General features: G+C 41.0%; 3 protein-coding genes across 4 annotated transcripts in view; all 3 read right to left on the bottom strand.

The window, feature by feature from the left end:
• The window catches only part of LOC116048446 (VPS10 domain-containing receptor SorCS3-like), a 1,378,075-nt gene that overhangs the window by 1,114,362 nt on the left and 247,934 nt on the right, over positions 1-15,779 (bottom strand). The window lies entirely within an intron of this gene.
• The window catches only part of LOC116058477 (E3 ubiquitin-protein ligase TRIM21-like), a 72,075-nt gene that overhangs the window by 34,265 nt on the left and 22,031 nt on the right, over positions 1-15,779 (bottom strand). The window lies entirely within an intron of this gene.
• LOC116041921 (myosin heavy chain, fast skeletal muscle-like) lies at positions 721-15,309 on the bottom strand. 2 transcript variants are annotated; one of them, XM_031287975.2, is made up of 40 exons: positions 15,134-15,309; positions 14,338-14,559; positions 14,118-14,261; positions 13,871-14,027; positions 13,757-13,784; positions 13,573-13,669; positions 13,373-13,465; positions 13,220-13,283; positions 13,042-13,140; positions 12,852-12,955; positions 12,608-12,746; positions 12,377-12,495; positions 10,884-11,033; positions 10,613-10,783; positions 9,704-10,007; positions 9,506-9,570; positions 9,313-9,400; positions 9,057-9,174; positions 8,851-8,974; positions 8,379-8,515; positions 8,040-8,295; positions 7,714-7,956; positions 6,668-6,844; positions 6,445-6,590; positions 6,261-6,351; positions 5,775-6,164; positions 5,533-5,659; positions 5,320-5,438; positions 3,798-3,994; positions 3,283-3,466; positions 3,020-3,185; positions 2,756-2,880; positions 2,337-2,645; positions 2,040-2,243; positions 1,813-1,938; positions 1,554-1,724; positions 1,367-1,471; positions 1,185-1,280; positions 949-1,080; positions 803-823 (listed from the first exon to the last, which is right to left on the bottom strand). In XM_031287975.2, the coding sequence occupies exons 2-40, from the start codon at positions 14,542-14,544 to the stop codon at positions 803-805; spliced, it is 5,793 nt and encodes a 1,930-aa protein (XP_031143835.2). In that variant the 5' UTR covers positions 14,545-14,559; positions 15,134-15,309. The 2 variants fall into 2 exon arrangements, with proteins under 2 accessions (XP_035856378.1, XP_031143835.2); XM_036000485.1 differs by lacking the exon at positions 15,134-15,309 and having other exon boundaries at positions 721-823; positions 14,338-14,544.

Below are 15,779 nucleotides of genomic sequence, written 5' to 3' on the forward strand. Positions count from 1 at the left end.
CATTGGTGACTATTTGCAGTGTTTGAGTGCCGCGCAAATGCACGGTCGCAAGGAGCGACGTCCGCCAGTAACCCCGACGCGTGCAGAGGAGCGAGGGCCCGTCCAACGCTGCTTGCAGCTTTAATTTGAATTGTTACCCTAAATAAGTATGGTTTCACCATAACTTGGTGCATAAAAGTGTATCATAATGCAGAAAATGAAGTACTTGACACCATTTGAGCCATGAAAAACCCTGAGATGTCACTATTATATTATAGCCAATAAAAATGGCAATGTAAGTGTGGACACAGTCTCAGGGTAAGACTCTGCATCTCCACCATCTGATTTGTGTACCTTTGACTAACCTGTCAATCATGCTGGCCTGTGGCCCCCATGACTTTTAAGTATTTTATTTGGTGGGTATGCTCATTAAGCGATGCATTCATCCAATGTTTTTCTCTCCAGAAAATTGATATTGGAAAAGGTCAAATAAGTCACTTGAAGGTAGATTTAAGCATTTGTTACCTGGTTGAGGAAATCTGATTAGTTCCAGTTATTAAGGCCACGTAGTCAACCATTTAAATCAAATGTGTGGACTTTTGTTGATAAAGCTTGGTCAGCTGGCTCATATATTACTACTTAATACAATTGTTTTTACTGGAAAGCCACTTTCCCAGTCTACCACTTATCATTTTGGGGGTAACAATGTAAAGGAAAAGAAGCAGGCAGACAGCAATTTAACTGTGACAAGGAAACCATTTATTTTTACAGCACATCTCACATCATATTATATGATTAGAAATAGCTGATCAGGCAGTTTTCTTTATTCAGCTGCCTCTTTACCCTAAAAACACAAATAAAAAAGCGTTTAATCAACTTTATTTCAAACAAATCTGACTGATAGTATAAAATTCTGTCAGTATAAATCAAATTTAAAATTTAAATGTACGTCTTTATTGGTATGTTTACCTTGCCAGAGTCACGGCTCTTCGCTCTCAACTTGTTGACCTGGGACTCCGCAATGTCAGCGCGCTCCTCAGCCTCCTCTAGCTCATGCTGGACCTTCCTGCACTTGGACAGATGAGTGTTGGCCTGCTCCTCCTGAAAAAACAGAGATTGACAACACGAAAGGTAATCTTCAATTGCAATAAATCTGCCACAGTATCAAGCTTTCAGTGATGTGTAAATCTATATATTGCCCTTACCGCCTCCTCAGCCTGCCTCTTGTAGGCCTTAACTTTGAGCTGCAACTTGTCAACTAGATCCTGCAGCCTGGCAACGTTTTTCTTGTCCTCCTCAGTCTGTTAAAGTTTATTTAAAGTAAATAAATGTTTTTGTACTAAATATGTTAAGTTGATTTGTATGACAACTATCAAAGTGACTGTACCTGATAGGTGAGCTCCTTCACCCTCCTCTCATATTTGCGGACACCCTTAATGGCATCTCCTCCGCGTCTCTGCTCAGCCTCAACCTCTGCCTCCAGTTCACGCACCTTCAATGAACAATAAGGCAATAAGAATACATCTTTTTTTAATTTAAAGTTCAGCTCTGCAAATTCTTTCTTTCTTTCTTACCCTGGACTCAAGTTTCTGGAGCTGCTTCTTGCCACCCTTCATGGCCAGGTTCTCAGCCTCATCCAGGCGGTGCTGCAGGTCCTTAACAGTGACCTCCAGGTTCTTCTTCATCCTCTCCAGGTGGGAGCTGGTATCCTGCTCCTTCTTCAGCTCCTCAGCCATCATAGCAGCCTAGAAGAGACAGCATAAAATGTTGATTAGAATAATCTTGAAAATACACATTGGAGTGAAAGTAAGAACAATTAAAATGTAAACCCACATCAGTGATGGCCTTCTTGGCCTTCTCCTCTGCATTCCTTGCTTCCTGAACAGTGTCATCCACTTCACTCTGGACCTGGACCAGGTCAGACTCAAGCTTCTTCTTGGAGTTCAGAAGGCTTGTGTTCTAAAAGGCAAAAAAAGATGTAGGCATGTTAGTCATCACATGATTTTCATATGTTCACATTAGATTTTTGAATTATTGAAGAAATGATTGGGGTTGTTTACCTGAGAATGCAGAAGTCCAACACGCTCACTGGCATCCACCAGCTCCTGCTCAGCGATTTTGCGACTTCTCTCCGTCTGTTCCAGAGCAGTTCTAAGTTCCTCGATTTCAGCTACCATCAGACCGTTTCTGCGATCCACCATAGCAGCTTGTTCCTTGAATTCCTCCTGTGCTCTGACAGCATCATCAAGGTGCAGTTGTGCATCCTAGAGAAAAAATATCAGGACAATATTCACATGAATGCCAAAATGTACCTGCACTGATCATAGTCTGTGCAACAATTCTGTGTCTAACAATACCTTCAGTTGCGCCTGCACATTCCTTAGCTGCTTCTGGGACTCAGCAGCCTGGCGATTGGCGTGGCTCAGCTGAATCTCCATCTCATTCAGGTCTCCCTCCATCTTCTTCTTGATTCTCAGGGCATCGTTTCTGCTCCTGACCTCAGAATCCAGACTGCTCTGCATGGAGTCAATCACCCTCTGGCTGTTCCTCTTGATCTGCTCCATCTCCTCATCTTTCTCTGCCAGCTTCCTGTCCACCTCACCCTTAATCTGGTTGAGCTCCAGCTGGACACGCAGGATCTTAGACTCTTCGTGTTCCAGAGTTCCCTGATGATATCAAATAATGAAATATTAATCTCTGCCTTCACACCTTTTTAAAGTATATTTGTCCATGATTTAGATTTTTTTTCAGTAGATGTCCCCAGAAGAAAATGTACCTCAGCCTCTTCAAGAGCCGTCTGGATCTCAGATTTTTCAGCCTCCACCTGCTTCTTGGACTTCTCCAGCTCATGGATGCTCTTGCCAGTCTCACCAATCTGTTCAGTTAGATCTGAGATCTCCTCTGCATAGAGATACATGTGTTTTATATTGTTAAGCCTTACAATGTAAAATATAAACACTTTATTCCAACATATGTTGAATACAATGTAAGAAATACATGAGTTGAATACAATGTAACTGTTACATAATGTAGAACTCACGTTGAAGGTTCTTGTTTTCACGCTTCAAAGTCTCCAGCTGATCCAGAGATTCCTCATAAGAGTTCTTCATCTTGAACAGCTCAGTGCTGAGAGAACGAGTCTCCTTCTGTGCTCCCTCGAGCTCTGCCTGACCCTCCTCGTACTTCTGTTTCCACTCTGCCAACACCTGAATAACATGATTGGTTATGTAGCAATATGAGGAAAAATAAATATGTCTTTCATTGTTTCTGTGTGGCTTGGCAACACAAAGTTAACAATGCTACCTTGTCAAAGTTCCTCTGCTTCTTGTCCAGGTTGGCAGCCAGCCCATTGGCCCTCTCCACATCAATCATGAGGTCCTCCACCTCACTCTGGAGCCTCTGTTTGGTTTTCTCAAGAGAAGCACACTTGGAATTCACTGCCTCAATCTGCTCCTCAGCCTCCTGAAGACGCTGAGCCAGCTTTTTCCTGTTTAAAGAAGGTAAGATTAGTTTCCCACTAAAAACTATGAAGTGAACTAAAGCCTTAGTAACAATAATCTGCAGCGTGAGTTCTTGTGTTTTGAGTGTTGCATTGTTGTTTGTTTGAAGCCTTAATATTCTTAGAGTAGCGAGTATTTCAAAATAACAGGTTTTGGAAAGGGGGATGGGCAATTCATAATCAGCCTAGTGTTGTTATTAATAGCTCATTTTTAAAGATCTAGATGAACATATGAAGGCAGAGCTGTAAAATGTTTGCTCCAAAGCTGAGTTGTGCTAAAATGATACACTGGCCATTGAACTGGTTGAATGTTGCTCACTTGGCTTCCTCAAGCTCCTCAGTGCGCTGGATAGCATCCGTTTCATACTTAGCTCTCCACTGAGCCACCTCACTGTTGGCCTTGGACATCCCACGCTGCAGCTCAGCCTTGGCCTCTTGCTCCTCCTCAAACTGCTCTCTCAGCAGATCACAGTCATGGCGGGCTGATTGTAGTCCATGGGCAAGAGCATTTTTGGCCTGGTGTAAGACATGATTGAATTTACAAAATTCCTGAATCCCAAACCAATAATACCAATACACACTCACTTAAACGTACAATATGTAACTTTCTGCCGCTAGGGGTCTCTCAACCAAAACAATGGATTGTAAACACAGACGTTTGATGACGTTGGGAAGTTGCGTGGAATTATGGGAGTTTTTATTGCTGAACACTATCGTCGATTAGAATGCATCTGTTCACGACGAGTTTACCCATTCAAGTTTATTCATGTTACGTTTAGTAATGTTTATTCATGTCATGCTAATAAAATAGCTGCAGTTTCCCCAACATAATTACGTTTTTCTTGATTCAATCTGTATTGGTAGCTTGCTGACCAGTTAGCGGCTAACGTTAGTAGGTTTTAGCTAAAACCAGACTATCACAGTATTTTTCACATGCCAATGTCACCTTTTGGATTTTACTGGGCGGACAGGGTTTGTTGTAATGCTAGCTAGCTACTCAAGGAGGCTGAGAGACGAGTGTGGGTGGGGATTCATTAAACTGCCGTTAGCGTCGTAAGCACACGGCACCGGCTGGGGTGGAAACAACGGTAACAAGCTATTGCTACATGTCCCGGCTGTGTTGTCAGCTATCATCCCGATTGAAGTCTCTTTGTGCCGGGGGAGTGAGGCAGGCAGACCGGAGTGTGCTAGCTGGCTAAATTAGCATTATATTAATCGTCTATCTATACAGCTAACATTAACGTTACTAGTGAACTTATTCGTGGGTTAGCGCAATGCTGCTTTTATCCATGGTCAAAACAATCATACTACTAACAACTTTAAGAGCGTGTTGAACGATATTGTAACCCTATAATGTTATCCACCAAGCATTAGCTAGCATTAATGTTAGCTACTTGTCAACCAGCACATAACAACATAACAATTAACATAACATTAAGCTGGATTAATATTGATATGTATCAATAAATAAGGTTTCTGCTTTATTACTGTGTTGCAAAGTGGCATGTAATTAATCACGAAATGATGCCTTTTGGCAGAAAAAGCAGTGTTACCAGTATTTTTTAGATTTACAATTACTCTCGAACGTAGCATCTGGGTGTTTTGACGGAAGTTACAAGTAACTAGATGGTGAAAGGTTATATGACGCCACTGACGGGCGACTAAATGAAATGTGATGTGTCTGAAAATAAAATAACAGATTTCTCTGGGTTTGCCATTTGATGGAAACATTTGGGATGGTGTAACTACACAACTCAAAAAAATATATAACATAGGTATGGTCATTTTTAGACATTTTAATGCAGAAACGTTACATATTGTACCTTTTAAATGTTTCTTACCTTAACCTCCTCTTCAACATGTCTTTTCAGCTCCTCAATCTGTTGTGTGAATGCCTGTTTGCCTCTGGTCAGCTGGGAGACAAGAGCTTCTTTCTCTTCAACTTGACGGCTGAACTCACCTTGTGTGAAAGATGCCACGATACATTAGTTTGTGTCACGTTTCTCAATAACATACACAACAGATCATTAACTGACAGCTTGTACTGTAGATACCATTTTCTGCCAGGAGACGTGCTCTCTGTGCACTTGTGTCATTGATTTGACGGACATTTTCATCATTCTTGGTCTTCAGTTCGCTGAGTTGGTCCTCTAGAGTACGGCACATCTTTTCAAGATTTCCCTAATGGGTAAATATAGATGAGATCAGTGATCAGATTTTATCTATAATATTAAGTACATTATACATATACATATACTAATTTGGGTAATAAATTAGCATGTAATGCATTGTGTACCTTTGCTTTAGCAACATTCTCCATGTTGCTGGAGAGGTCATCAATCTCCATCTTGTATTCACTCTTTTCCTTCTCAAGTTTCTGCTTCACACGCTGGAGGTTGTCGATCTGCTCTCCCAGCTCAGCAACGCTGTCAGCCTGCTTCTTGCGAAGAGCAGCAGCAGTGGCTTCATGCTGCAGAGTGGACTCCTCAAGATCACGACGGAGCTTCTGGAACTCGGCTTCACGCTTCTTGCTCATCTCAATCTGAGTAGCAGTGGCACCACCGGCCTCCTCCAGCCTCTCACTGATCTCCTCAAGTTCCCTGGAGAGGTCAGCTCTCTGCTTCTCAACCTTGGCACGAGCAGCACGCTCAGCCTCAATCTCCTCCTCCAGTTCCTCAATACGAGCCTGTTCAATGTAGATATAAGGTCTTTCAGTAAACTTTCACTTTTAATACACAAAATTGGAAATATCAGAAATGTTTTCTTTAAAACCATATGTCACCTGGAGCTCCTTGATCTTCTTTTGAAGCTGAGCACCAAGTGACTGCTCATCTTCAACTTTGCTAAGGAGCTGACTGATTTCAAAGTCCTTCCTGTGAGAAGTTTAGATGAAGAACATAGAGTTCATGCAGTTGACCACACATTTTATAAGAATGATTCTTTTGTACAAATTCAAAAACTGTTACTTTTTAATTTTCTCGTCAGACTGCTGCTTCTCATTCTCAAGATCCATGATGGATTCCTGGGCCAGTTTCAGATCACCCTCAAGCTTTCTCTTGGATCTCTCAAGGTCCATACGGAGCTTCTTCTCTTGCTCCAGAGAACCCTCAAGCTGAAAAATACGATTCATTTCTAATCATCAAATTCAAGAATCCTGCTTTGCCAATCCAAGAGACTTTGTAAACTTACATCATCCACTTGCTGCTCAAGCTTGGTCTTGGCCTTGGTCAGAGTGTTGACTTTGTCTTCCTCTGCCTGCAGGTCATCAAGAGTCTGCTGATGAGCCTCCTGAAGGGCTTTCTTTTCCTTGGTCAGCTTAGCAATGCTCTCATCCTGAGAGGCCATCTCCTCAGTCAGGTTCTTCACCTAAATGTGCAAGAAAAATCTTTTCTTTAAACTGTCATCATTATAATCTTACTTGATATGCTGGACAGATTATTACAGTTTTTCCTCTGGATTCTTTTTTAATGGGCAGGTGGGGGACGGGTTAACGTTAGGGTTGAAAATTAGTGGGGGTGCACTAGTATCTACGCTACCAGCCTGTAACAGCAATGAAAAATAGCAAAGGGTCAAATGCCTTTCCATTATATTACATTATGTAGTGTCCTTTCTCTCTAAGAATGAGTTCTGTTTCAGTCTTTGGGTGAGAATAACATTTGTTTACTGCTGTGAGTCCATTCAGCTTGACATATATCAACCACAGGTAATGAACAATTCCAGATAAATAACGCCTTTGCAGTGCACGTATCGCATCACATTTTTAACATAACCTGGAAAACTTTGAAAAAGTAAGGGAATACAGCCTGTCGTGTCAATACATCTCCTGCAGCAGGGGTGTGGTAGATGGACTGCAGGGTGCACACACTTCATTTCTCATTGGGGGTCAGAGAAACAGTAAATTTAATAAATTCAGTCACCATAACGGTATTTTCTAAGCCACGGGACCTGCGTGAGCGTGACTTCCATGATAATTAGCCGTCAAGGCTTTTGTCCCTGTTTATCACTCTACATGAGGTGAAAATGCTGTACTTGTGCTGTTGTTTGGTTGTCATGACTTTGCGATTGATTGACGTCCTTTCACTGTTTCAGTCCCTCACCCTCAACCTCAGCTCTGCAGAGTCAGGAAATGGGGACTTAATGAAAAAGTAAAATTCTGAAGCTGCGGCACCAATAATTCTGCAGCGGCGGGTCTCCCCTCCAGAATGTATTTAGTGGGAATACTATTATACACAAACCTTGTTCTCTGTGGCATGTTTCTCTTTTTCCACTTTGGCCAAGGTAAGCTCCAGGTCATCAATATCCTTCTTGAGCTCAGAGCATTCATCCTCCAGCTTTCTCTTCTTTGCTGTGAGCTCAGCATTGATTTCCTCTTCATCCTCCAGTCTCTCAGTTGTCTCTTTGAGTTTGGCCTCCATCTGAATCTTACTCTTGATAAGTCCCTCACATCTCTCTTCAGCATCATTCAGATTGTCTGATTCCTAGTTAATTTTATAAAGATAGATGTTAGCACATCAACTTTGAAAAACACGAAAAGCACAATTTTATGTTGCTGTGTACTTACAGATGATACTTGCAGCAGCAGATCATTCTTCTCCTGCAGAAGGGACACCATCTTCTCCTCCAGATCCTTCTTCTTGGCCAGGGCAGTCGCCAAGTCAGTTTTCATCTTTTCATAGTTCTCCTTCATATTTGACAGCTCCTTCTCAGTTTCAGCACTCTTCAGCATAGGTTTGATCTTGTAGTACACCTTCATCCATGGCCAGTGTTTGACATTCATGAATGAGCGGATATTGTACTGGATGGAATATATGGCTTCCCTGCAGACAAGAAGTAGCTGTTGTAAACAATATTGTTAGTGATTTGTAATACCATGATTCAGAATGAGCTGTTTTCAACATGCCTCCTCTCCATCATCTTCACAAACTCCTTTCTCATGACATAACCACGGGCCAAAGCCTGAGTCATGGTGACCAGAGTTGACAGTTTCTCATCTCTCATCTCCTCAAGGACACCCAGCAGACCGGCCTTGAAGAACACCTGATCAAACACAAAATAAAAATGAATGTAGGATGAACTCAGATAATGAATACTTCACACCCTGTAAAACAAAAACAAAAAACATTTTCACCTACCCCACATGGTCCAGGGCTTCTAAGGTGAAGGTGTTTTGATAATGGCCACATGCAGGCTGCTCTGCCTCTATCCTAACAATAAACCACTTATTCCTTGGCACCAAACTCTACAATCACGTAAGTAGTTTAGAGATATTTTGCTTTATATAATTAACAGAAAAACCATCAAACACACTGGACTGATCAACCTAACCTCTTTGGTCATTAATCTACAGTAAAATAAGAGAGCAAGGTGTTTACCTTTGTGTGTCCGAATTTGTACTCGTCATGTGGAATATCAATTGACCCAAGCAGCTTCTCTGAAGCCTTCTTGTTGTCAATGAACTGGCCATCAGGGATGACACTGGCATTCAGCACCTTGTACCTTTTTATGAGAGTCAATGGTCAGTTTGAGCATTTTCTTTTAATAATCTTTATCAAAATGCTATTAAAATATCCATTAATACCTCTGCTTGAAGTCAGCATAGAGGATTCGGCTGGGGAAACCTTTTCTGCAAATTCTGATACCCTCCAGCACACCGTTACACCTGAGCTGGTGGATGACCAGGAAGTTCTCCATCAGACCTGTAAAAAACACATTTCTTAATTACTTCTTTGAATAAATAGTCTTAGTTAGTTAAAGCAGCACAACATTAAAGAAACCATATTAACAAAACAAAACCACTCCTCAAATAATCTCTTGAAATTATGGTCTCTATGTACCTGGAGTCTTTGACTCATTGGGAATCAGGCAGCGCACAAAGTGAGGATGGGTGCTCCTCAAGTTAGTCATCAGCTTCCCCAAGTTTTCCTGTAGATCCAAAATGGTGAGTCTTATGACATGTAATCAATTGTGAGTTTGAACATAAACTGAGCTATATATACATACATATATAAGATAAGTTTGCAACATTACCCTAAACTGTGAAGACACAGTCTGCATAGAACCACCCTTCTTCTTGCCTCCCTTCTTGGTAGCATCTGTTGATATTTTTAATTAGACATGTTTCGTTAGGATGACAAATAAAATGTACATTAACACTTGCTACAGTTACTTAAACATATACAGTATAGCCTAAAAACATGTTTTAGTTTACTGTAGTTATTATCATACCCTCAACGACAAGAGGGAAGCAGAGAGCCAGCAGTTTCACTGGGGATTTCTGGTACAGCTGACAGACGGAGTCATTCAGTGGATCCTTGTTCTTCTCCAGCCAGCCAGCGATATTGTAGTCCACGGTACCAGCGTAGTGCACCAGGGAGAAGTGGGCCTCAATCTTGCCTTTCTTGGGGGGCTTAGGCTTCTCAAATGCTTTGGTTTTTCCAAGATGCTGGTCATACAGCTTGTTCTTGAAGGATGTGTCTGAGGCCTTGGGGAACATGCACTCCTCTTCAAGGATGGAGAAGATGCCCATGGGCTTGAAAAAAGTGGGAAGAAGTATGTCATTAAAGGGGAACTATGCAGCTATTTTAGCTTAATTTACCTTAACTGAACAGCTTCGGAGTCATTGGAATGGTTATATGACTTATTTCGAGTTGAATGGTGGTCATCTCGCTTAACCCTAGCGCCAGTGAGCGGAAAAACCACCCTTGCAACTTTCGGCCGGCGAGACGCCAGCCTCAGCATCAGGAAGTATCGTGTGATATCAGGTCTCTCGATGTAACAAATTGCTTCACGGCACTGCACACATACGCCCATTCAGGAACCAGCTAACAAGGTAGCGATGGAGTTTTTCACACTATCGTCATGGCTGAGCCGGCAAAAAAGAAGCAGAAAGCTTGGAAAGCATTGTCGGAGGAACAGAGAAAGAGGAAACGGCAGACTGACCGAGCGAGGAGTCCGACACGAGTAAACATAGGAGCTGCCAAATATCTATTCCGAAGCTGTAGGGGAGCTCTATAGAGAAACCTGCGAGCAAAAAGCGAGAAAACAGCGAAGAAATGGCCAAAACTGCATAGCCCCTCTTTAAGTGATAAATGTATTCAAATTAAGAAAGATTATATATAATCATCAAATTATTACCTTTTCAATGAGCTCAATGCAGGCAGCCAAGTCCATGCCAAAGTCAATGAACTCCCAGACAATACCCTCCTTCTTGTACTCCTCTTGCTCCAGGACAAACATGGTGTGGTTGAAAAACTGTTGCAGTTTCTCATTGGTGAAGTTGATGCACAGCTGTTCCAAGGTGTTGAACTGTGAGGGGACAATTAACCAGTATAATCTCTCGCAGGGCAATAAGAATGATTCTGTCATGAAAAGTATCAGCTTCTGAATTGTTGGAAAGGAAGCTTACATCAAAGATTTCAAAACCAGCAATGTCGAGGACACCGATGTAGAACTGTCTTGCTTGTTTAGTGTCCAACATCTCGTTAATACGAACGACCATCCACAAGAACATCCTCTCATAGATAGCCTTGGCCAGGGCTGTCACTGAGTTCATCACCTGAATAAAAACAAGGATGTGATTTGACCTTTTTGTAAAAATCATTAGTATTGATTTCTGGTATTTCTACTAATCTCTTTAAAAAAGGCAGGAATTTGTCAGTCCGTCCGGTTTTCCGGTTGAATGAGGTGACTCGAATATGCAAAAGATGTTACACATGTACGCTTAACAAGATGTTTTTGCCGACAATAGATATTAAACAAAAGCCAGGCACCATATGGTGTTCGACAAAGCCTTTCTTCCTCCTGGCAGCTGCCTCCGCAGACAAACTAACCCAAGGTCTGGTTCCGCATCTACCTGTACCATGGATGTATAATAACAATGGCCGATACCCTGTCACTGACATTTGCACAGAGTGGATGGGATTACTTGACATAGTGGAATGATTTTACCAAGGAAAGCAGCGTGAACGCAACGATTAATCACTCTGACTAACAAAAACAGCATCCTTTACTTCTCAGCCTTCCTCTAACTGGCAATGTATTGGCAGTGTTAGAACTAGGCCTAGTCAAAACGTCCTGCATTCCGATGTCTACTTGAAGTGAAGAGTAAAAGACAGGAATTATCAGCAGAATGTACTTACATACTTACAAAATAATGCTGCATGGTGTAATGATGAATAATTTTGTGAGGAAAAATCTTAATCTGCAATGTAACCAGTAACATTTCTCTGTCAGGGAAATGTAGCAGTACATTTTCCTCTGAAGTAGGACACAGTAAATCAGAACTGCAGTTGAGTTGCCCATTTTTAAGTGCTTTGTAAGTTATTTATTGGTACAATGATTTAGGATTGTAACATATCCTATATTTTTCATATCTGAACATCATAATAAATCTATAGCTGTTTGTGGCCCTTTTACCTTAGGCCCACACTCAATGGTAAAGGTTGCTCTTGATATTTACCCCCTGAACCAGTGTATTTCAAAAGTGTTTCTGACCATGAGGAGCCGTGGATTGGGTATGTGACGCAACTATGTCATGGCAGGTGTATTGCTCAGGACCCAAGGAAGCGCAGTGTGAGCATTAAGTTGATTGTATGAGGGATTCTCGAGAAAGCTACAAGCACCAATACCACAGGCCAAGCAATCCGCCTGAACGGGCACCTCACTAGTGAGGTAAATAATACAAAAGATCTAATAATAAAAAATTACATCTAAGACAGTCCTAGACTTATTCTACATTATGTATTTAGCATTCATTGTGTAAATCTCTTAAAGTAGCAATATATTGAACACTGCCTTTGTATTGTAATTTCCAAAAAACCCTTTGCTACATTAATTTAGTACAACTAACATCACTAATCTGTTTTTTTAAATTGTAGGATATTGGTAATTCATATTTACCTGAGGTACCGTCTGTCCCTTGGTGACATACTCATTTCCGACCTTCACTCTGGGAAAGCATATAGCCTTGAGCATGTCAGCGGAGTTCAGACCCAGCAAGTAAGCAACCTTGTCAGCCTCTGAAAATAGTTCAGAGATTTCCATCATGATGTAAACCGACACAAGTGTGATTAAGAACCTCATTACTGTTGTTCCCAAGCTATTCACTTTGAGCTGACATTAAACACTCACCCTCTGTGCCATCAGGCTCAGCCTGCTCCTCACGCTGCTTCTGCTTGAACTTCATGTTACCATGGTGGAGCACAGCACCAGTCAACTTGTAGATGGACATTTTCTCTTCATGAGAGAAGCCCAGGATATCAATAGCGTTCTGAGTTCAAAAGAGGTCGACACAAAACATATTCACTTTAGGAAAATGCAATTGCATTTAATGCAAAAAAATGTTTTTCAATGTTTTGAAGTGAAGATCACTCACATCAGTGGCTTCCAGCTCAGCTTTGTCATCAATGCTGGCCACAGTGATCTGACCCATGCTACACATGGGGAAGTCATAGGGGTTGGTTGTGATGAGCGCTAAATCTGGAGATCAAAGTAAGAGTGAAAATGTCAGAACATTTGTTCCATATGAAAAGAGGTTAAACAATGTGCAACACCAATCTGCTTACCAATCAGCTCAGGTATGTGGCCGGTCATCATCTGGAAGAAGATGTGATAGCCTCTTTCATCAGAAAGCTGGTATGTCACTCTTGACTTCTCCAGCAGATCTAAAAATATTGTTCATGAATCACAGCCTGGCCAATTCTCAATTCCAGTCGTTTGTATGTACTGAGTATTATTACTTACATGTCTCAATATCAGCACTTGCCAGTTTGCCAGTTGCGCCAAAATGGATTCTGATGAATTTACCCTGTTTGGATCAAAGGATTGTTATTGTCCCTCCACATTGGCAATCTGTAACAAGACCTCTCTCATGTGTAGACATTGTTCCAGACTTACAAAACGGGAAGAGTTGTCATTCCTAATAGTTTTGGCGTTACCATAGGCCTCCAGCAAGGGATTGGCTGCAATAATCTGATCCTCCAGTGACCCCTATAATCCAGGTTTAGAATTACTGTCAAGAAATGACTTCATTTTTTCCCCTGAAAAAAATATTCAATAGAGAAAGAACCCTGAATTTTAATCATACAGCAACATACCTTTGAGTCGTCCTTCTTCGGTCCACCAACTGCGATTGTTGCAAAGTACTGGATGACACGCTTGGTGTTAACAGTCTTTCCAGCACCAGATTCTCCACTAGGTATAGACACAGATGTATACGATTTGATCAAGATATTTAACTTTGCTAAACAAAGTCTACAAATGTAAATGTAACAAACTCACGTGATCAAGATAGACTGGTTCTCCCTATCTGTTGAAGCAAAAACAAAATAATTAACTATGATTTACTGCAACAGAAACGTCATATACTGATAAATTGTTCTGGTAATGACTTACCAGTTTGCATGAACTGAAAAGCGTTGTCAGAGACAGAGAAGATGTGGGGTGGAGCCTCCATACGCTTCTTGCCTCTATAGGCACTTACACATTCAGCATCGTACACTGGGAGCCACTTGTAGGGGTTCACAGTTGCACAGAACAACCCAGAGTAGGTCTGAAAGTGATCAGAGATTCAACAACTATGTTTTCTACAAGTATAGCAATTTGCAATAGTTCTCTTTTTTAATTAGGCAGATTGTCTTACATAGATCATCCATGCTGCATAACGCTCTTTGAGGTTATACAGCACAGAGGCTTCATTGAGATGGGTCATCATGGCCATGTCCTCAATCTTGTCATACTTGGGAGGGTTCATTGGATAGACGTCAGCTTCTTTCACTACTCTCTCCTGGAATAGGACATTTGTCACAATGAGAACTGATCATATTGATTCTCCCAGTTGACTCTGACTTTATGATACTAACCTCCCTAGTTTCCAGGGTTTCGACCGTGACTTTGTCACCATCTTTCTTGATGATTTTTCCCTTCAAGTACAGCTCTTTGACGTCGGCCACGTAGCAGGCAGTCTTGGCATCAAATGGTGAACTTTGAGCCTCAATTCTCTCCCTTTCTGGCTTACGAAGGTAAATGGCAGCTTTGCCATAAATGGCCATCTCCGCGTCCGTACTCATTGTGGCGGCTGATTTCTGTTAGATGATTACAAAGTAAGTGCCATCTTAGAGTTTTTAAGTCCATGTAATTAAACTTTTGTGTTCACTGCTCATTTATATCATGGGTAATATGTGTTTTTTTCTAGAGTATTTATTTATAGTATGGGTAATGATGTGTATGAGGTCATGGGCATGAGGGAGGTGTGTAAGTGTGCATATTTTATATTTTATCTTGTATTTCTAAGCTGAGAACCTGATTGCTCCAACCAAGTTTAGTTGTGTAAAAATATGCAATGACATTAAATATCTATCTATCTATCTATCTATCTATCTATCTATCTATCTATCTTAAGCAGCACTTAACATTTTGATGTATAGGAAACTTATCCACGCTGAAACCATGTCTTTGTTTCGTTACAGGTGGGCTTTGACTCACAAAGTGACTCAATCCTTCTCAGACTAGGTTATTACTGTGAATAAATACTAACCTATTGTTTGGTTTTGTCAAAATTTGTGGATGAATTACAGCAGACATTCAATAAATGAGACATTTTGCACATGTATTAAATGCTTATAAAAAAGACAGTTCATATTAAAAAGTTGTCCTTACCTGACCTCTCTGTCAACAGTAATCACCAATCCTTCTCAAAAGGTCCGGTTCTTGTTTTTAGAGTAGGTGTCAAAACAAAATGCACTCAAATGTTTAAAATGATCTCAAGCTTACGAGAACATAGCCGCAGCCACACGCAGGAACTCCCAGCTCTTCTCTATCACACACTGTATCCACAATTAGCTTTTATATTAAATCATTTTTGATGACACCCCAAAAGTTAAATGTGGTAAGCATACCAAATTTGGTATCACAGATAGGCAGATATTTATTGTGATTAAATATCCTGTTTCAGGTTTCTGTGGATATGGCCAGGTCTTGATTTGATTTTTGCTTACTCAGTACTGTAATTAAAGTTTATTGTAGGCGCTGGATCACCCCCTTGATTTAACCATTTAAAAACAGTTTAAAAATAGGACTGTCAAGCAATAAAAAAAATCTAATTCATTACATGCTTCGTGATTTATCTAAGTTAATCTCAATTCAATTCAGTTAATCAATAAAACAATCTAAATCAAATCAAATGGATTTTGGTAGATGAGAACTCGTCTGTGTCTTGATTGTGTTTTGCTGTCATTTATTGTCACGTTTCTTTCCATTCCTTTGATCTCTTATCACACACACACACACACACACACACACACAC

The sequence above is a fragment of the Sander lucioperca genome, chromosome 4 (assembly GCF_008315115.2).
Source record: "Sander lucioperca isolate FBNREF2018 chromosome 4, SLUC_FBN_1.2, whole genome shotgun sequence".
Taxonomy (NCBI): domain Eukaryota; kingdom Metazoa; phylum Chordata; class Actinopteri; order Perciformes; family Percidae; genus Sander; species Sander lucioperca.